We start from the raw sequence: 21,396 nt of genomic DNA, 5'->3' as shown, positions 1-21,396 counted from the left end.
TTTAATCCCATTTCACTGTCTTTGATCTTAAGATTTATTCCTTTTGAGCCTGACCAGGCGATTACACAGTGGATACAGCATCAACCTGGGGTGCTGAGGACCCAAGTTTGACACCCAAGGTTGTCTGCTTGACCATGGGCTCATCAACTTAAGCATAGGGTCCCTGGCTTGAGCATTAGATCATAGACATTAGACATGACCCCATGGTCTCTGCCTTGAGCCCAAGGTCGCTGGCTTCAGCAAGGGATCACTGGCTCATCTGGAGCCCCCTGGTCAAGGCCCAGATGAGAAGCAATCAATAAATAACTAAAGTGATGCAACTACAAATTGATCCTTTTTCTCTCTCTCCCTTTTGGTCTGTGTCTGTCTCTGTCTCTCTCAACAACTAGCATAATGTCTGCCACAGAGTGGGCCTGCAGTGAATATTTATTGAATAAATTAATGGGTGGCTATAGCTCCTTTAAGTAAATCTTATTTTCTTTGCCTATTTTTTAAAAAGCAGAAACACATACACACACACAAAATCACCCTGTATAAATTAAAATATCATATGCTTATTATGTGCTGTATTAACTGGTAAAATACAACAAAGAGTCTATCATCCATCTTATCACATAAAAATAGTCACTGTTATCTTCTTTTATATATATTATTTTCATTGTTGAGATCACACTGTGTCTACAGTTAGTTTGTCTTACTGTGGTAAAATACACCAAACATAAAATTTACCATTTTTAGGTATAGTTCACTGGCATTAAGTACCTTCATATTGTTGTGCCATTCGCACCACCATCTGCCTTGGGATGCTCATCTTCCGAAACTGTGCCCATTACCCCATGACGTTCCACCCCCCTCCCTACAGCTCATGTTTATTTGGAGTTGTAGCAAAGCTGAGTTGGCTTTCTTCCGAATCCTCACTTCCTCCAAATGAGCATTTCTGTTCATTTTCCAGGGGTTTTGAGACCCCCATGGCGTTTGCCATCCTTCTAGTATTCTGGCGCTGGCGGGTGTTTGTGAGGGTGAATTCCAGGTTAATACCATTTCCGCAGTCTCTCTTTGTGCTGCGTTTCCTCGTGCCAGGGCCCACGTATGTCTAGGGACCCACAAAAAGATTTTAATTTCGGTTAAGATCCAGAGAAAATAAATTTTTAGATCAAGAAAATGTTTTAATATGTGATATTAGCATATTTGTCTTTAAATAAATAGCATCATAAAATATAATTTAAATTTTTTTATGGAGGAAGATGCTCATGAAAAAGAAAGTCCTTAGGTAATATAGCAAAAAGCTCTCAAGTTACAAACAAAATTGGCAATGAGGAATTTCTGAAGCTTTTTAATGTAGGAGACTTAGCCTTCGGTCAATGTCCACCTCTTATTTTCTCTTTCCTAGGCATAAGTAAAGAAATCTTTCAAAAAATTTTATATAATACTATATACATAGTTAAGCAGGAGCACATGTTAAAATTTTAAATTTAAGGTGAGGTCTATAATTCTTAGGATGTTAGAAGAATTAGCAATTAAATAGTTTTCCTGGAATGATTTATTTGAAATAAATTCAGATGTTAACTAAAATCAGGCCGTTCCACAAACTATATAGTATCAACTTTATGTGTTTGAAAAGCATTCCAGAAAGCACTGTGGCCAGGAACACAAGTGTGCGATTTCAGAAATGCATGACAGGAGTCCCTGACACCGGATCTTCTATTTTTTTAGTTCTGTTCACTTAAATATTCATGACATCTTCATCTTTCTGATGGAAGGGATTATAAATCACTCTAATTCTATTCTATAGCACTTGATATCATTCTGAGCATATAATAGGCACCTATCAGGAGCATTTTTGGCTCCATGAGACATTTAGAATTGCTCAAATTGGAGGAATTGATGACAGCAATTGGAATCTTAAATAAGTCTAAGTTATTTGACTTAAATTTAAAAGGATGATTGTCCTTGGGAAGGGGTTGAATAGGGAGAAGAGGTGGAATCCTGAGTCATTTATGAAGTTTTCTGGGAAGACTATTTTTCAAAGAGACACAAAGTCATCTTTCCTGTACTTTCCACTCTCTTATCTCTTTTTCTCCAACAATCATAAAAGTTATGAGTTTTTTGAAAGTACTATTGAAAGGCAGAAACTGTGCACTGAACTGAAAACACCAGGCTAGTGTGTTCCAAAAGGAAAATTTATTTTAAAAGCGCCTGGGTGCCGACGGGCTGAGACCAACAAAGAGTGTCAGCCCCAAGCTGCAGAAGAGAGCATTAGATATAGGGGCTAGGAGTGGATTAGCATATCTTGGTTTACAGCCTTGGTCACTGACTTGATGAGCAGAAGGAGATGGGGGGTTCAGCTGCAGAAACATCTCCTTGGCAAGTTTTTTCTGATGTAGCACAGGCCTAATCAGCATGGTCCTATCTGGGGTCCTTGGTAAATCTCCAAGACAGCCAGGATCAGGTATTTCCCAGGAACAGCCAGGTCCTGGTGCCTCTGGGAATTATTTGTGATATTTCTCTTACAGGCTCTCTGTTTTCTTTAGGATACAAAATATTTAAGATTGGTGAACTAAGTTTCTAATTCATTTATAGGCTTTAACAGTAACTTTTCACAGTAAATCCTGTTACTAGGCTCAACTGTTGTGATTTAAACTCCCCTAACTGTCAGGTCCCTCCCCAATGTAAGCTTTTCCTGAAATTCCTGCAAAGGTAAACTTTTTGCTACATTTGCAAGTAAAGACCAGGAATCCATTAAGAGAGAGAATAGCGAGCAAATTAACTATAACCTCACAGTGGGGGATGAGAATGTTCTGTTTCAAGCCTTCCTCCTCCTCTGGGCCTGCATTGTTCTTGGGATGCCTGATGAGTAGCCAGTTTATCTATCCCTAATCATTATTTTACTTGTCAAATTACAGTATAAACTTTTGCCAGAGTTAGAGCTCCAAGTTGCCTCCAGGTTTCTAGAAGAGCAACCTTGCATTTAGAAAGATTCTGCTTGAGATGATCCCCCCATATAGCAATATGACTTGTCCCTCCAAGGCCTGTCCAGCTAGATATTAAGAAATAGATCCGCCAAGACAGAAGGGAGTAAGTATGTTTGATTGGCTTGTCTTGGAAAAAATAATAATTTTAATTTCTTGTTTTCATAACAGTTCTCCAAAGCTTCGTACTTTGGCCAGAGGTTTGTCTCCTGCATACCTGAGATTTGGTGGCACCAAGACAGACTTTCTCATTTTTGATCCTAAGAAGGAGCCCAGCATGGAAGAGAGAAGTTACTGGCAATCTCAACTCAACCAGGGTGAAACTTTTTAAAGATTAACCATATATTTTCATTAACTTGAGCCAGTCATGAGCATCCAATAAGAGATCAAGCTCTCCCAACTGACCCGTAGGGCACCTATGCAAAAGAAGGAAGCAGTGGGCAGGTTTCCTCCTCCTGATGTTTTCATAAAATGTGGGATGTCACATAAAAAAAAGTGTGCTGGGCATAACTAACAGCTAGTTGTGTGTAAATAGAACAATGATCATAGCGGGAGGACAGAGCTGCTTAGAGGGAGCAGGTAGGGAGAAATGCCTCAAACTGAAGAAAATATTTCCAGCTGAAGACATAGCTCTGGATTGAAACCATTTTATTCTGGAAACAGAATGGAGATGAAAGATATAGTAAGAGGATGTGAGATAGACTCTGCTTCTAAGAATAGATTTTAAGATGACATATTGGGCAGTGATTTGCAAACTTTATTGACTATACACCTGGAATGAGTTTGCACATTGGGATACCTGGGCCGCCACCTTAGTGCCAGGTTTAGCAAGCTCCTCAAGTCATTCCAATATGAGAAGTCTGTGGGCCTCACCTGAGAAACCTCCCTAGGAAGCCACGAGGATTTGCCCTGTGTCTTTCATAAGTGCTATGCAGACATCAAGTGGAACTTGAATCATCATCTTAATAATTATTAAAAACACTCATTACTGAATGATAATAATGTGTGCATAATATATATATTAATGAATATTTCATTTTTCATATATTACATATTTTATTTCTGTTTATTTTCTTTTTGAGTTAGGAATTATTTAGAACAGTTAACCAGTAATTAGACCAAAATTAATAGAACAGTATTTAGAAAAATGAAACAAAGCAAAAGGGAATAACACATTGGAATAGTTTATGTTTGGACTTGACCCTCTCCCATCAGTCATGTGCATTTAGAAAGTCTCAAATTTAGACCAGAAACTGTTCTTTGCTGATCAGTTCATCCTGTTGAGGTGGGGGGGGGGGCACTGGAATTATCCAAGTGCCTCTGAGGCATCCTTTGTGAGGACAGGGATGGATAGGGCACTGGCTGCCAGGAAGCCGGACGTGCAGCTCCTCAGACAGGAAGTCAATGGTGGGTCAGCCAGGCTGGCAGCGAGTGCCTGGCAGCCCTGTCGTCTCGTGATAAAGAAGCAGTCGGCCTGAGAGGATAGCGCTGGTTTTCCCAGATGCACATGTTGTGGTCTCAGAAGCTCTGAAGATTCCAAATTTGAGAGAAAAAAGTCAACATTTCCTGCCCTACCATTATGGCAAGAGGAAATCGCCACAAATCAGATAGAGTCCATGTAAAACAAATTTTTATGTCTTTTGAAAGTGAACTTTAAGAAAACTGAACTGTGCTTCCTTGAAAGGAGTTCCCTGATAATTTCAAGTTTCTGAGGAGCTTTCTGAATTGTAAAACAACCTGAAGTTATGTCCAGCATACCTGCATCCAGTGTGTGGCCAGTGTTTCTCAGGAAGCCTGCCCTTCGCTTCCTTGGGGTGACCATAAGCCAGCACATTTGACTTGTGTCACAGAGTACATTTTCTCTGATTGCATACCTAATAACCAGAAACTTAATTATCCTACTTTAGTCACATAATATCTAACTAAATAAACATATGGGAGTTGAACCTTATCTCTGTGAAAATAGAGTCTCTAACTTATCTTCCATTTCCAGATATTTGCAGATCTGGATTCATCCCTCCTGATGTAGAGAAGAGGTTACAGTCGGAATGGCCGTTTCAGGAACAATTGCTACTCAGAGAACAGCATTACAAAAAGTTCAAGAACAGCACCTACTCAAGTAAGAAATGAATGGTGCCCTGCGAGCGTCCCAGCCCTTCAAATATTTGGATAGGTTGAACTTGGGCTTGACTCTACAGCAATCTGTAAAGCTGTGTAATACTCACGTTTTCAAGAGTCAATGGGAAATCTTAAACCTCAAACTTCTGGGTTTTCTTTTTCTTTTTTTTCACCTGACATTGCCTAGTAGCCACACAGTAAAATATAGCAGTCATTCACTCATAAGCTAATCAAAACCTTGACTTTTCTGAAGAAGTAGGAAATCAAGGAAGACATGGATATATTTGTTGTGTAAAAGTAAAATACTATAAAGAGTAGCATGTGAACACACTCCCACCTTGTCCATTCTGTCTCCCCTACCAGAAACAGCCCCTGTTGTGAGTTGGTGTATCCTTAGGCAGGGGACTCCTGGGCACACCAGACAGCCTTTGCCATCAAGTAGCTTTTACTTTTTCTTTTGGCTTTGCAAACACAGCAGTGGCTCAACTACCCAGGAATTTATTTCCACTCACTGAAACCGTTTTCAAGTCTTGAAAGTGGAATGATGTTGTCACACAGGGCTTTGAAGCAACTGAAACAAGCAAGCCTTATTTAACTATGAAATATATATTTATTTTTACCTGAAAGTTGATGTTTTACACACACCTAAGGGATGATGTTACCCCCGATCTCAGTTAAGGAAATAACCTGTTCAGATAGTCTACAACTGTCTTCTTCTTTGAAGTTAATCTGGGTTAGTCAGCATTTCTAAAAGTACGTTTTTTAAAGTAAGTTATCTTTGTAAGATTTTACTATACACTATGTGGATTTTAGTATATCACACAGATTTAATTTTTATATTTTTTTCTTTATAAGATACAGAAAAAACACATAAGAAATCAGAAAATATGTTATATGCTAATAGATAATGTAGTTCTCTAAATTACTGTCTGCATTTTAAAATAAGGGAGTGACGCTGATGCTTTAATAACACGATCTATGGTTGAGTGGAATTTGGCATAAGGCAGGGCCATCTCAGATCCCATTAAAGGAATGACAGAAGTACAAGACAGACTATAGTGGTAAGGTCTCATCTGCAATAAATCTTTATGATAGAGGCCTGCTAGGAGAAGACCCCACGGCATTAAGCAATCTACAGATTTTCACTTTTTTCCCATCATATTAAACATTATACCTGTTAGTCTTTAATTTCCTGAAGTAAAAAAGTTTGCTACCGCCCTGGCCGGTTGGCTCAGCGGTAGAGCGTCGGCCTAGCGTGCGGAGGACCCGGGTTCGATTCCCGGCCAGGGCACATAGGAGAAGCGCCCATTTGCTTCTCCACCCCTCCGCCGCGCTTTCCTCTCTGTCTCTCTCTTCCCCTCCCGCAGCCAAGGCTCCATTGGAGCAAAGATGGCCCGGGCGCTGGGGATGGCTCTGTGGCCTCTGCCTCAGGCGCTAGAGTGGCTCTGGTCGCAATATGGCGACGCCCAGGATGGGCAGAGCATCGCCCCCTGGTGGGCAGAGCGTCGCCCCATGGTGGGCGTGCCGGGTGGATCCCGGTCGGGCGCATGCGGGAGTCTGTCTGACTGTCTCTCCCTGTTTGCTACCTCACATGATCTTTATGGAACCAAATGGTAGGTTTCCGACATTTTCCAGCTTGTGGGACTGAGACCTTCGTAGTCCGACACCAGGGAAGAGTTCCTTTGCTAACTATAAAGTAACTAGGTCAGTCTAGCTCCAGTCACCCTCTTGGCAATGCAAGAATGTATGACAAATATAAATAGTTTATTTGTTTTTTAAAACATTTGACTTCTGGTTTGAAATTTTCTGTTTTAATCTGTATGTCTTGCAAACATCTAGACAAGAATCTGTGTTTGTTCTGAGCACCAACTCATTACAGTGATAAGTATTTCAGAAGTTAGTAGGAGTTTCCATATATTGTTTGGCATCCATGGCTGAGGTTGGTAAGCCTGACTAACTTGGGATGGCATTGTATGACAGAAAAGATAGCAAAAGTCTATTGGGGCAAGACACTTTGCCACAATAACTTTGCTTAGTTAGGAGCCTGTACATTTAAAACAGGTTTCTTAGAAGATACAGGTAACCTGTATCTTCTAATTCCAGGACCCATTGGATGGTGTGTTTCACTTAAGTAGAAGAAACATTTGTTGTAAGACTATAAACTCACATTGTAAACCTGTTAGGACAGGAAAGGAAGCAGTGTTACAGGTATAATGCTGGGTGTGACGCAGAAAAGGAGGACTGACTCTCTTGTTACAATAATCATACTGAATGAGCTAATTCTTTGTTCTTCTCCTCCACCTCTCTCCCTCATTACCGCACTCCATTCACCCGTCCCACGCTCGGCGCTGGACACACTTATGGAAATGTACATGGAGGGAGAGACTCAGTGCCAGACTTAATGTCATTTAGATTATCTCTGTTCCAGGGGTCTTTCTATTCCTCATACAGGACGAGATAAGAGATGAGATAGCCCCTGTGAGTAGGGTTGCCTGGTTAAATTCGAATTATTCAGATACATAATAATTTTTTATTTAATTTCTCAAGTATTACATAAGACATACACTAAAAATTATTCATTATTGATCTGAAATTCAAATTTAATCAGATGCATTGTTTTTATTTATTTGTTTATTAAATATAATGGGGTGACATCGGTTAATAAGATTACATAGGTTTCAAGTGTACATCTCTATAATATGTGATCTGTATATTGCATTGTGTGCCCTCCACCCAAAGTCAGAGCATCCTCTGCCATCATGTATTTGGTCCCCTTTACCCTTTACTAACCTGCCACTCCCTTCCCTCTGGTAACCACCATACTATTGTTTCTGTCTATGAGTTATTGTTTGTTTGTTTTTCTTGTTCATTTGTTGCTTTCAGTTTGATATCCCACCCACACGAGTAAAATTATATGGTTTTTAACATTTTCTGTCTGACTTACTTTGCTTAGCATGGAATTTTAAGGTCCATCCCTGTTATCACTGTATTTTATTTATTTATTTATTTATTTTTTACAGAGACAGAGAGAGGGATAGACAGGGACAGACAGACAGGAATGGAGAGATGAGAGGCATCATTCATTAGTTTTTCATTGTGCGTTGCAACACCTTAGTTGTTCATTGATTGCTTTCTCATATGTGCCTTGACCACGGGCCTTCAGCAGACCGAGTAGCCCCTTGCTCGAGCCAGCGACCTTGGGCTCAAGCTGCTGAGCTTTTGCTCAAACCAGATGAGCCCGCACTCAAGCTGGCGACCTCAGGGTCTCGAACCTGTGTCTTCCACATCTCAGTCCCACGCTCTATCCACTGCGCCACCGCCTGGTCAGGCATCACTGTATTTTTATTTGCTAAATCTGACCACCACGCCAGTGAATTCACTGTGGCTCTCTGCGGTGCCTTGGCACATAGTTTGGAAACCACAACCCTTTAACCCTAGACCAGTTTTTTAATATAGAATTCTATTCACTTAAAATTAATAAATCACATACATGAATTTTTCAAAAAAATGTTTTAAATATAATTAAATTTACCAAAAATATTTTGCTACTAAGTTTGAGGTAAAAATATTTAGATTATGAAGAGTAGGGCTTATGAAAGTCTGGACTGTGCATGCTGAGCACTGAGCTGGTACAATCTAGTTTTTCCAATTCACCTGAGGTCACTTGACTAAAACCTGAGTGCCAGACCAAAGCTTCTGGTACCTTCCAACGCACTTGATCCAACAGCTGAAGCAAATGAAGTTACATTTATTTATTTCTTTTTTTTTGTATTTTTCTGAAGCTGGAAACGGGGAGGCAGTCAGACAGACTCCCACATGCGCCCGACCGGGATCCACCCGGCATGCGCCCAGGGGGCGATGTTCTGCCCCTCTGTGGCATCGCTCTGTCGCGACCAGAGCCACTCTAGCACCTGGGGCAGAGGCCAAGGAGCCATCTTTGCTCCAATGGAGCCTCGCTGTGGGAGGGGATGAGAGAGACAGAGAGGAAGGAGAGGGGGAGGGGTGGAGAAGCAGATGGGTGCTTCTCCTGTGTGCCCTGGCCGGGAATTGAACCCGGGACTTCTGCACGCCAGGCCAACACTCTACCACTGAGCCAACCGGCCAGGGCCACATTTATTTCTTTATTTACTTTGCCAGTTCAATTTTGTTCTCTCTTATTTATAACTTTAGTCACTCATTAAGGCAATTCCTTCAATTGTACAATAGAAATAGTAAGTCACTAGGAAGAACAAACCTAGAGGCATTTCATCATTGTGATGCAAACCTATTAAACTATATTTTTCTTTTAGGGAGTTCAGTGGATATACTGTACATTTTTGCAAGTTGCTCAGGACTGGACTTGATCTTTGGTCTAAATGCCTTACTACGAACAGCAGATTTGCAGTGGAACAGTTCTAATGCTAAGTTGCTCTTGGACTACTGCTCTTCCAAGAGTTATAACATTTCTTGGGAACTAGGCAATGGTAAGTATCGCTGGGCACATTTCATTAATGAGACTCCCCTTTGTCATTATATTTTTCTAGTTATGACATTGTTTTTAATATTAACACATATACTTCTGGTTCAGCACATTTGTGCAGTACTCAACAGTGCAACTTAGGGATTGCTTAAGGCAGGAAACTCCTTTGTATATCTCAGAACCTTCTGCTAATCCCAGTTTATGTTACATTTGAGCTGAGGACAACTTGTTGAAACCAGCAGCTCCCACAGCTCCCAGGTTCCTTTGAGATTTTCAGGTCACTTAAGCCTATTGTGGTTGGCAAGCTGACCTCAACAAAACTGTAAGCAGGCAGTTTACTTTAACCCTTCCATTCCTTTGTTTCTTAACTTGTCAGTTAATCCAGCAACCCCATTCCAACCCTCACGATATGCTCAAGCTAGAAGTTCCCAGTATAAAATCCTATCCAGGTCAAGCTCCTGATTGCCTCCTTCTTCATGCTTTTTTGCAAAGAACTTAGAAATTCTAACTAAAGTGCGAATGACTAGCCTCATTCATTCAAACATTTATAATGCTTTTTCTTCACATCAGCCAATGGAACTGAAGATAAAATGGGAAATGTGATGTAGTAATATGATGAACACTGTTCTGAGCATTTAACAAGTATTAACTTATTTTACCTTTTTAACTACCTTGAGGTGGTTACACTTATGACCTTCATTTCACAGATGGCAAAAGAGGCACAAAAAAATTAGCTAAAGAGCTTTGTGATGCTGTACAACTCGTAGAGGATTCTTAGAGAAGTTAGGATTTGAACCCAGGCAGTCTGGCTTCAGAACAAGGTTTCTGCTCTCTTGAGACTTCTGTTCTAGAGCTAGGGAGCCAGACCAACAAGAAAACAAGCCAAGAAATCATACATGCCTGTAGTGGTATGTATTATGGTAAAGTGTAGAAGAAGATTTTATGATCAGGTTGCTGAGGATAACTGGCAGCTTGGAACACAAAAAACAGAATAGAAAGGTAGAGGTAACTATATCTTAGCTCAATACTGAGAAACTTGACCATAGCAACCATGTGAATAATAGGTCATCTGAACCCATCCTTACCCATTTCCACACACCCCTTTCTCCCTACTTTCCTACCTTACACATGCCCAACCCCTTCTGCTCTTTTGAGTAAAAGAGTGATGTCATCATGTCTCCCTGTTCCCTGGGCCCCATTTTGCAAAGAGAAGGTCTGGTTTCCGAGGTAAAGGTATATTTGAGAAGTAATCTGGGCGCTGTCTGTGCCTCCCATCTCTTCAGCTTTGCTACTTCTAGGCTTATCTGTACATATAATTTGTCAGCAAACACTCTTAGTAAGACTTTTCATTGCATTGTATAAACTGGTTTCGAAGTGTCTTCTTCCAAAGCAATCTCTTTTTAAAGCAGACTAGGTTATTAAATACTGGATACAGCCTATTTTAATACTGTTTATTGGTTTAATATCCCCATTATTAATTTCAACTTATTTTAATACCCCATCATACTTCAGTTATATAATTCAAATTCTGCTTTCTGCATTATCTTCTTTATAACTAGAGGTTTTACTTTCTTTGACTTCGGATTCTAAGTGCTTGCAATTTGAAAAATGCTTTGGTGCTTTTATATGCTGCTTTTATGTTTGCTTTTAAATCAAATATTTCTACATAAGTGATTATTTTGAAAATTGCTCTTTCAGAACCTAACAGTTTCCAGAAGAAGGCTGGTATTTTCATCGATGGATTACAATTAGGAGAAGATTTTATTAAGTTGCATAAACTTCTAGGAAAATCCACTTACAAAAATGCAAAACTTTATGGTCCTGATGTTGGTCAGCCTCGGGGAAAGACGGTTAAGATGCTGAGGAAGTAAGAGCTGGAGGAAGCAGAATCGCTTTTCTTAAAATAATATTTCTCTCTGGTATAGAATCTTCATAGTCCCCTTGTTATTAGACAGTTTACTGCCTGACTAGATGATTTACCAAAAGAGAAAAACATTGACTGGTTCAAAATACCAAAGATTTGGGGAAAATGGTACCTCTGAAAAAAATTTGTATCTGAGATAGGAAATTTGTGTTTGCTTGATTCTAAAGTAGTAGCCAACCCATTTCCAAAAATAAAACTCTTGTGCATATATTGTGTATATGAGAATGTAATGGTAACATGATGTTGTTGTTGTTTTCTAGTTTCCTGAAGGCTGGGGGAGAAGTGATTGATTCAGTTACATGGCATCAGTAAGCACGTCTCCTGTTCTTCATATTAAAAAAGTACTGCTAGCTTTACTTATTTAGTTTTCAAAAAACTATTTCCATTTAACTCTAAGTGACTTTATAATTCATTTAAGAATCATATAGTGCCTTAAACAGCGCTGTACTAGAATTTTAATATTAACAAAACAAAAAAATTAACTTATTTTAAATAATGTGGTTTCTACTTGGTAGTTTCTAAAGGATAGACACACTGTCCTTTAACTTGAGGGACAGATAAGCAGCTAAAGCCAGTGTGCTTGCCAGAGAGCCAGTATCCCACAAGTACGTGCACTGATGACTGTGGCTTCTCAAGACAGAGTCACTGATCCCTTCTATCGTGGTCTCTCCTTAGAAGAACTTCGGCCATTTTTTTTTTTAATTCAAAATTTTTTTAAAATTAGGGAGAGACAGTCAGACAGACTCCAGCATGCACCCGGCACGCCCACCAGGGGCGAAGCTCTGCCCACCAGGAGGCGACGCCCTGCCCCTCCGGGGCGTCGCCCTGCCGCAACCAGAGCCACTCCAGCGCCTGGGGTAGAGGCCAAGGAGCCATCCCCAGAGCCCGGGCCATCCCCGCTCCAATGGAGCCTTGGCTGCGGGAGGGGAAGAGAGAGACAGAGAGGAAGGAGGGGGGGGGGTTGGAGAAGCAAATGGGCGCCTCTCCTATGTGCCCTGGCCGGGAATCGAACCCGGGTGCCCGCACGCCAGGCCTACGCTCCACCGCTGAGCCAACCGGCCAGGGCCAACTTCGGCAATTTTTTAAAACGGGAAAGTGCGAAGAGGTAGTAGCAAGGGCAAGTTCAGCCAAGTAACTTAAAAGCAGAAACTAAAAATTGTTTTTTTTTCCTATTTTCTAAATAATTTAGCTATTACTTGAATGGACGAACTGCTACCAAAGAAGATTTTCTAAACCCTGATGTGTTGGACACTTTTATTTCACTTGTGCAAAAAGTTTTTCAGGTAATAGTCTTTTTTCTTTATAAAGTAAAACCAGAATCCCTGGTCTGTGGTTTAGCTAGTGCTAAGTTCTCGATGTATCTAAACTTACATGTTTTCTAGTTTTAAAGAACAGGCACTAGTCTTACTTTCAGTCCTCCTTAGCATCAGGTCTTATTCATGTACATTGATTAGAAATTAAAAATACTTCCACTAGCCTTTTGGTAGAATTACCTTACATAGGCCATAAGAATGGGATTATTTCTTCCAAACCTAATATTCCAGTAAAAGTAACTGCCAAGACCTAAAAGACTGTGAGCATATTTTGTAACTACACTAGATTGGACAGATGGGTCTGGGAATACAAGATTTTGAATATTGTTAACCTTTAACGCCATAATTGGTCAGTTTGTTTGCAGTTACCATGGTGACTTTCCTATTCCATAGGTTGTTGAGAAGACCAGACCCCACAAGAAGGTTTGGTTAGGAGAAACAAGCTCTGCATATGCGGGTGGAGCACCCTTGCTGTCTAACACCTTTGCAGCTGGTTTTATGTGAGTGAAGTAGCACTTGCCTCAGGGACCAGGTTGCAGCAGGCTCCTATTCTATTTGATTGAAACAGCTCATCATCCAAAATTCTGATCAAAGATGGTGTATGTGGCTGGGTGCCAAAATATGTGCCACATTTTGCAAGAGAATGATTTACTAAAGCTTGTTCACATCTTTAACAAGCAGTCCAAATTAATCAATGTATAAATGTATTGTTTTACAAGTTTTGTTCCTTAATTTTGGCCCATGAACATACCAAAAATTTCTTCTTAAAGAAATACATTGGAAATGAAGGAAGGAAGGGAGGAAGGGAGGGAAGGAAGAAGGGAAGAAGGAAAGGAGGAAAGGGGAGAAAAGGGAGGAGGGAGGAAGGGAGGGAGGGAGGGAGGAAGTGAGGGAGGGAAGGAGGGAAGGAAGGAAGGAAGGAAGGAAGGAAGGAAGGAAGGAAGGAAGGAAGGAAGGGAAGAAGGGAAGGAGGGAAGGAGGGAAGGAGGAAAGGGGAGAAAAGGGAAGGAGGGAGGGAAGGAGGGAGGGAGGAATGAAGGAAGGAAGGAAGGGAGGGAGGGAGGGAGGGAGGGAGGGAGGGAGGGAGGGAGGGAGGGAGGAAGGAAGGAAGGAAGGAAGGAAGGAAGGAAGGAAGGAAGGAAGGAAGGAAGGAAGGAAGGAAGGAAGGATCATCGTAAAGGAGTGCATCTGGAGCCCTGACTTTCGAAGGATATGCAGTGCATGCTACACAGTATTTATATATTCCCAAAAAGTTTAGAGTTTGAAGTATAAAGTCACAACAGAGAGGTGACCAATTTAAAAATTTACTAAAGCACCTCTTAACTCCAAACACCACAAACTTAAACAGCTAGTTAACTTGCATTCTGTAATTCCATTAACACCCTTAATCTGTAGTCTGTACCCTCACATTGAGACTTCCTCTCGTTTGTCTACTACGTACATTCTTACAATTCCAGAATGAAGTACAAATTGTTTATGCTCATGGGAACGTGATGAGTTGAGAAAAGAATGGAGATGTTTGTTTTGCCATTAACTAAAGATGAGGGTAGGAGGTGTCCATAAAAGTTTAGGTGTGATTCTACTTATTTCACATTTTACTACTACTAACTACAGCAACCTTGTAGCCTTTAGACCTCACATGGGGATGGGAGATACCAGGAAGGACAGGGAATAATTTTCAGTCGGGGTAAGAAATTTGGGGGGTGGGAATTTGTCTACTCTGCTTTGTAGACATTGTCTTACCCCGAAGGGGATGTCCACAGTATATTAATGGTCTTCTAGGATTTGTGCAGAAGTATGAGAACATGTGAAGAGCGGGATAGTCTCTATTTCATTTGAATGACTTATTTACAATTAATACCACTCTTCTAGTTTCCTGTCAATTCTACATAGACAAATAAATTAGAATGGTCTATCATTAAAATGAAGTTATTTTGTTTTCCAAACCTGAAGAAAGTAGCCTCACTGTGTTCCAGGTGGCTGGATAAGTTGGGCCTGTCGGCTAGAATGGGCATAGAAGTGGTGATGAGGCAAGTGTTTTTCGGAGCCGGAAACTACCACTTAGTGGATGAAAACTTCGAACCTTTACCTGTAAGTGACTGTTTTCTCTTCTTTCTGTGAGTAGATTATACTAAGGACTCCCTTTATTAACCTCCTATAAATTGTCAATCCTCTCAGAAAAGTCAGCATTCTCAATAAGTAGCCAAACCACAGAAAGGTAAACTAGAAGAAACTTTAGAGATAATCCATCCTAACATCTTTCAGTCTCAAGAAAAGAAATTGAGATCCAGGAATAATGTTATTAATGTGGACTATTTTGAATGTAGTATGGGATTTCTTAAAAAGGGGTCATATGAAATTTTATGACTTTGGTCTTACAAGATACCAAACTTGGATCATAAAATGTTTTACAGCATAAATCAAAGTTAAAATTGTTTACATTATCCAAAGCTTTAAAACATTTTTATGTCATAAAATCGTAATTTATTTAACTTTAAGATAAGCCAGTAATACCATGTATTTGTTCAATAATCTCACCGGAAGAATTGGTTATTTTGTTAATAATCTTCAAGATATTTATGAATTTTTTAAAAGTGTAATTTCTACCCTACCTCCAACTGCATCTGGTGCTAAATTAGGTGTGATGTAGCCTTTCTATCTAAAAAGCCACCTGGAACATATTTATGTCTAAAAATTGAGATAGCATACTTATCTCCCTGAGCAGTATGATCTTGATTTTTATTGTCTAAAATGACATTTGAGGATATCTTTTACTCAAGGAATTATTTGAACATTATAGGAAAGCTAAGAAAGTTTGCAAAAAGCTTATGCCAAATATAAGCTAGGCTTCTGTGGTCTGTAGCTAGATTTCTCAACAAAATTGCTTTTAATCTGTCATGGTCCAAACTCATGGAGCACACTGATCATAACTTTTAGAAAATTCTTAGAAAAATGTCCTTGCACAAAATGGAATGTATATTTCCCAAGAAAATTATGAGCCATCTATAGAGTTAAACCAAACATGATAATTTCTTTAGACAAATATCTAAAATCTACTGATGTTTTTTTCTTAAATGGACACTAAAGGTAAATAAAGTTTCTACAAAATTCATTGAGTACAATGTCTAGAAACTAGCCAGCTTATCCCGTCAGTCTTTGTAAATAGTGCCGGTTATTTATTCTGTTATCTAAATCGGCGCAGTGCCCAAACATAAACTTTTGACTTCAGAACCTTTTTAAATGCACTAAATGTACTTCTCCCTCAAGGCGCAGAATCAGCTAGCAAAACTTGCGAGAATAAACGCACCATATTACTATGACTAGGATCCAGGAGAATTGGCCTTAAACCCATTGTACATGTCTTTTTTATTTGATTTGCATAACGATCTGGGAAGGTGGCAAGGTAGGTATCTTAGATCCATTTTCCAGATGAGGGAGTTCTAATTGAGATGGAGCCACATGATTTGCTCAAGGTCACATAGTTGTCCGCCTAACGAGTCCTGGTACAAATTCTGGCTCGGAGGCCTGCATGCTTTCTACCCTCTGGGAACTGAACCTTGCTAAAGTTGTATCTCCTCTGAAACGTTTCATTGATTGAACTCTTGTCTTAAGAGAAGATCTGAGTTTGAATTTAAGCAGAGAAACAAAAACTGCCCTGTTGGGTCTACTTTCCCTCAGATCCTGAAGAATTGAGGTATATATTGAGTGGGTTTCTTAAAACTTATTATTATGGAATATTTCAAAGTAGAGAGAAAAGTATATGAATCTTCAATCTTGTTTAACCTACAATTCTGCCCACTCCTCACATCCTACCTACAGAGATTACTTTCAAGCAAATCACTTTATTCATAAAAATTTCGGTATATATTCACTTTGTAAAAATAATATCATTATCATACTTTAAAATATTATCAGTGATTCCCCAATATCATCAAATGTTAAGTCAGTGCTTCATATTTTTCTTATTATTGAAAATGTTTTAACAGTATATTCAAATCCATAAGGTCCACATATGGCATTTGGTTGATAAATCTCTTAAATCTTTTAATCTTTAAATTTGCATTCCCTCTCTTTTTTTGGTCCCTTAGAGTTCATTAATTTAAAAAAGCAGGTAATTTTTTCTATAGAGTTTGCCACATTCTGGGTTTTGCTAAATTTATTCATTTAGCATGCTCCTCTGTCCTTTCTATTTCCTGTAAGCTGGAGGCTTGAGCTTGCTCTTGGGGTTTTTGTTTTGCTTTGTAAGAATTCTTTGTAGGTGATATTGTGTGTTTCCATCAACAGACACATGATGTCTGGGTTGTCTTTCTTTTTTTGACCTTGATAATTAAGGATAATTATTGCCTAAGCCATTACATTATTGGAGTGGGGGGGGGGGTTATAAGGTTTGAAAGAAAATATTTTAATTTCTTAAAAAAAATTTTATTCTAAAAACGTGTGTGTGTGTGTGTAAAAGTTCTGCTTCGAGCTTTGCTTTCAATTTTTAGATGATAGACAACAGAGAATACTTAAACTGTCTCTAAGTCAGGGGTCCCCAAACTACGGCCCGCGGGCCACATGCGGCCCCCTGAGGCCATTTATCCGGCCCCCTCCGCACTTCTGGAAGGGGCACCTCTTTCATTGGTGGTCAGTGAGAGGAGCATAGTTCCCATTGAAATACTGGTCAGTTTGTTGATTTAAATTTACTTGTTCTTTATTTTAAATGTTGTATTTGTTCCCATTTTGTTTTTTTACTTTAAAATAAGATATGTGCAGTGTGCATAGGGATTTGTTCATAGTTTTTTTTTATAGTCCGGCCCTCCAACGGTCTGAGGGACAGTGAACTGGCCCCCTGTGTAAAAAGTTTGGGGACCCCTGCTCTAAGTCATGAATTACAGTCTTGACCTGTATCACCCAGCAGGCAGGATTGTGGAAACATGGTCCTCTAGTAATAAAAAGCAGCAAACAAGACATTGCCCTCAGATTCATGGGTAACATGAACCAAAAGATGAATCCTATATAAATACCTCTAGAAAAACAGTAACGTTCTTTGTAGGATAACTACTTGCTTGACATAGTTTTTGTCAAATAAAGAAATAAGTAAAGATCTATTTTTGTCCCTTTTCTCCCCAACCACAACTAGGATTACTGGCTTTCTCTTCTATTCAAGAAACTGGTTGGCACCAGTGTATTAATGGCAAGTGTGAAAGGTCGAGCCAGAAGCAAACTTCGAGTATACCTTCATTGCACAAACATCAACCAGTAAGTAGGCAACACACTCTTAAAACCAACAAGTTTTAATTAGAAAGCACATCACTTCCCACTTCAATGCCTTGTTGTCCTCTCTCTATCCAGAGGGTCTGAGCTGCGTCATTGTTCTTTTTTTATTTTTTTTCCTATTCATAGTGATATGCTGCCAGAGTCTAACTAAAACACACACACACAAAAAAACTATAACATAAATATTAGCATTTGACTTTTATAAGAACTTTATCATAATCCAAAATAGAGATATATTTTAAATTTAAATAAAGAATAGTACTAATGTATTTTATACAAATAATTTTTATTGAATGAATATAAATATAAATTCATATGAGTGGATAATTATATGAATATACTTATCCCCTAGTATCATATATAATAAATTTCATAAGGAAGAAAAGTTAAAGAAGAATAACAATAATAATCTTGTTTTCAAAGTTTCAACTCCATTTCTGGGGTTGAGAGATCGCAGATATTTGTAGTCTAATACTCTGACCTTAGTAGCAAAAATATGTTCCCAAATCTCAGAGAGTTTTCTCCTTTTCTTAGTTTCAATTTGTCCTTCCTGTTGGGATGATACTAAAATACTAATTCTAGCCAAAATAGCCACCAAACAGTTCCAATTTTTCTGGTGAGTGGGAACTCTTCCGATAGTGAGGGCCTGCCCACTAGGAAGAAGTTGGGGAGTAGTTTGGATCGATAAATTCTGGAAAGTGTCAATAGATTTCATTTTCTTGATGCTCCACTCTTTTTATAAAGCTAGGAAAAGCCCCTGTTTATATGACTTATAATTTGAATACATGTGAATCCTCAAAATTTTAGCTTTTACCACTTAACCTTCCTGTGTTTGAAAATGAATAAGCTGACTGGCTTCCTAGCAACTCGGCCTGGCAAAGCAGCAAAGACCTCAGAGTGCATCCCAGAAAATGCTGCTGCAAAGACCAATAGTTATAATCATGATTCCCAATATGACCACATTAGTGGTCTTACATTATCATAAAAGTTGGGGTAAAAAGAAGGCCCATCTTCACTATGAGTCCTGAGTATTATCCAATTATATTTGTAATCAAGTTTTTAATTGCTTAAATGAGATACATATTTTTATTGAGTTAATCTATTTGCCTTTAGCCCAAGGTATAAAGAAGGAGATTTAACACTGTACGCCTTAAACCTTCATAACGTCACCAAGTACTTGCAGTTACCACATCGTTTATTTGACAAAGCAGTGGACAGATACCTTGTAAAACCTTCAGGGCCTGATGGATTATTTTCTAAGTGAGTAATTTTTTTTTTTTCATTTTAAACTTTTACTAAATGTATTGGAGTTTATCAGAATAGAGAATCAATGGGGAGAAAAAGAAGTCAACTATTTCAAGTTTTGACAATTCTTAATATTCAAGAAGTTTATTTCTGAATACCTATTAGCTCTAATTTGTGAGCTGTATGTGATTGTCTAATAGCACTAAAGTAGTTTTTTTAAAAATCAGTTAGGTTAAGAAAAAAATTAGCCAGAGAGCCTGACCTGTGGTGGCGCAGAGGATCAAGCGTTGACCTGGAACACTGAGGTCGCTGGTTTGAAACCCTGGGCTTGCCTGGTCAAGGCACATATGTGAATTGATGCTTCCTGCTCCCCCCCCCTTCTCTCTCTTTCTCTCTACCTCTATCTCTCTTCTCTAAAAAAATGAATAAATAAATAAAAATAATTTAAAAAAATTAGCCAGAAATGTACCTTTTATGTATATTTAAAGTTGGTTCAAACACATTTTGGTTTTTCAAGCCAGTCACTGAATATGTCTTATAAAAGACCATACTTGACAGAATATCCAAGAGCAACTATGAGCTTTGAAGAGTTAGGTCCACAAACATTGTCAGATTTCTGTCCAATGTATGTTGTTGGAAGGAGCTTTATTCAATCATGGCTATTCTCTGATTTGAGCATAAAAAATTAAGAGTTTACAAAATTCTTACCATCTCCTCCCATCTTTGCAAATGCTACATGTGATGTTTTCAGTGACAATTAACATAACCTGAAAAAAGGACAGTAAGCCTGCTTTCTCCTAAGTCCTATCCCCAGTAGGCAAGTGTTATTAACAATGGATATCATTCCTTTATTTTCCCCCTTTCTTTCTTTCTTCTTTTATTTATTTATTTATTTATTTATTTATTTATTTTTGTACTTTTCTGAAGCTAGAAACGGGAAGAGACAGACAGACTCCCGCATGCGCCCGACCCGGCACGCCCACCAGGGGGCAACGCTCTGCCCACCAGGGGGCGACGCTCTGCCCCTCCAGGGCGTCACTCTGCCGCGACCAGAGCCACTCTAGCGCCTGGGGCAGAGGCCAAGGAGCCATCCCCAGCGCCCGGGCCATCTTTGCTCCAATGGAGCCTCGGCTGCAGGAGGGGAAGAGAGAGACAGAGAGGAAGGAGAGGGGGAGGGGTGGAGAAGCAGACGGGTGCTTCTCCTGTGTGCCCTGGCCGGGAATCGAACCCGGGACCCCTGCACGCCAGGCCGATGCTCTACCACTGAGCCAACTGGCCAGGGCCTATACTTTCTTTCATTATAACTGTAATCATACAACCTGTAATGGAAAGAAGACAAGGAAGCCACAACTTTTCCCATGTCTTTACATGCATAGCCTTTGAAGATGTTTTTTAAAATTATTTTTTATTAATTTTTAAAATGTATTATGTTGCCCTGGCCGGTTGGCTCAGTAGTAGAGCGTTGCCCTGGTGTGCGGAAGTCCCGGGTTCAATTCCCGGCCAGGGCACACAGGAGGAGCGCCCATCTGCTTCTCCACCCGTCCCCCTCTCCTTCCTCTCTGTCTCTCTTCTCTTCCCGCAGCCGAGGCTCCATTGGAGCAAAAGATGGCCCGGGCGCTGGGGATGGCTCCTTGGCCTCTGCCCCAGGTGCTAGAGTGGTTCTGGTCGCGACAGAGTGACGCCCCGGATGGGCAGAGCATCGTCCCCCTGGTGGGCGTGCCGGGTGGATCCCGGTCGGGCGCATGCAGGAGTCTGTCTGACTGCCTCCCCGTTTCCAGCTTCAGAAAAATACAAAAAAAAAAAAAAATGTATTGTTAACATGGATTCAAATGTCTTACTCATTATAACCCCCTCACCCCTCCAACAACATACCCATTATACTCCCTTTGCTCCCTCCCCCGATTCCCTCCCCCCTCCCTTATGGTATTTGCTGTCCTGTCATCGGTATCTATGTGTTATGTATATATAATTTCACTAATCCCTTCACCTTCTCTGATCCCTTTTTCTTATCCTCCTTCTGACAGCTGTCCCTCTGCTTTCCATGACCCCACCTCTGCCTCTGTTCCACTCCTCAGTTCACCATGTTCATTAGATTCTACATATATGTGA

The 21,396-nt window shown here is 39.9% G+C and overlaps 1 protein-coding gene across 1 annotated transcript in view; it reads left to right on the top strand.

Annotated features, from left to right (window-relative positions):
* HPSE (heparanase) overlaps nucleotides 1-21,396 on the top strand; it is a 46,649-nt gene that overhangs the window by 12,234 nt on the left and 13,019 nt on the right. The window contains exons 2-11 of the mRNA XM_066384939.1: nucleotides 3,141-3,286; nucleotides 4,963-5,088; nucleotides 9,377-9,550; nucleotides 11,245-11,413; nucleotides 11,731-11,778; nucleotides 12,660-12,753; nucleotides 13,177-13,283; nucleotides 14,760-14,874; nucleotides 17,906-18,024; nucleotides 19,156-19,302. Coding sequence (XP_066241036.1) covers nucleotides 3,141-3,286; nucleotides 4,963-5,088; nucleotides 9,377-9,550; nucleotides 11,245-11,413; nucleotides 11,731-11,778; nucleotides 12,660-12,753; nucleotides 13,177-13,283; nucleotides 14,760-14,874; nucleotides 17,906-18,024; nucleotides 19,156-19,302 — 1,245 coding nt within the window. The remainder of the gene's footprint in view (nucleotides 1-3,140; nucleotides 3,287-4,962; nucleotides 5,089-9,376; nucleotides 9,551-11,244; nucleotides 11,414-11,730; nucleotides 11,779-12,659; nucleotides 12,754-13,176; nucleotides 13,284-14,759; nucleotides 14,875-17,905; nucleotides 18,025-19,155; nucleotides 19,303-21,396) is intronic.

This window comes from Saccopteryx leptura, chromosome 5 (assembly GCF_036850995.1).
Source record: "Saccopteryx leptura isolate mSacLep1 chromosome 5, mSacLep1_pri_phased_curated, whole genome shotgun sequence".
In the NCBI taxonomy this organism is placed as follows: Eukaryota; Metazoa; Chordata; class Mammalia; order Chiroptera; family Emballonuridae; genus Saccopteryx; species Saccopteryx leptura.
Note: the sequence above shows the minus strand (reverse complement) of the source record. Positions and strands in the feature narration are given on the sequence as shown.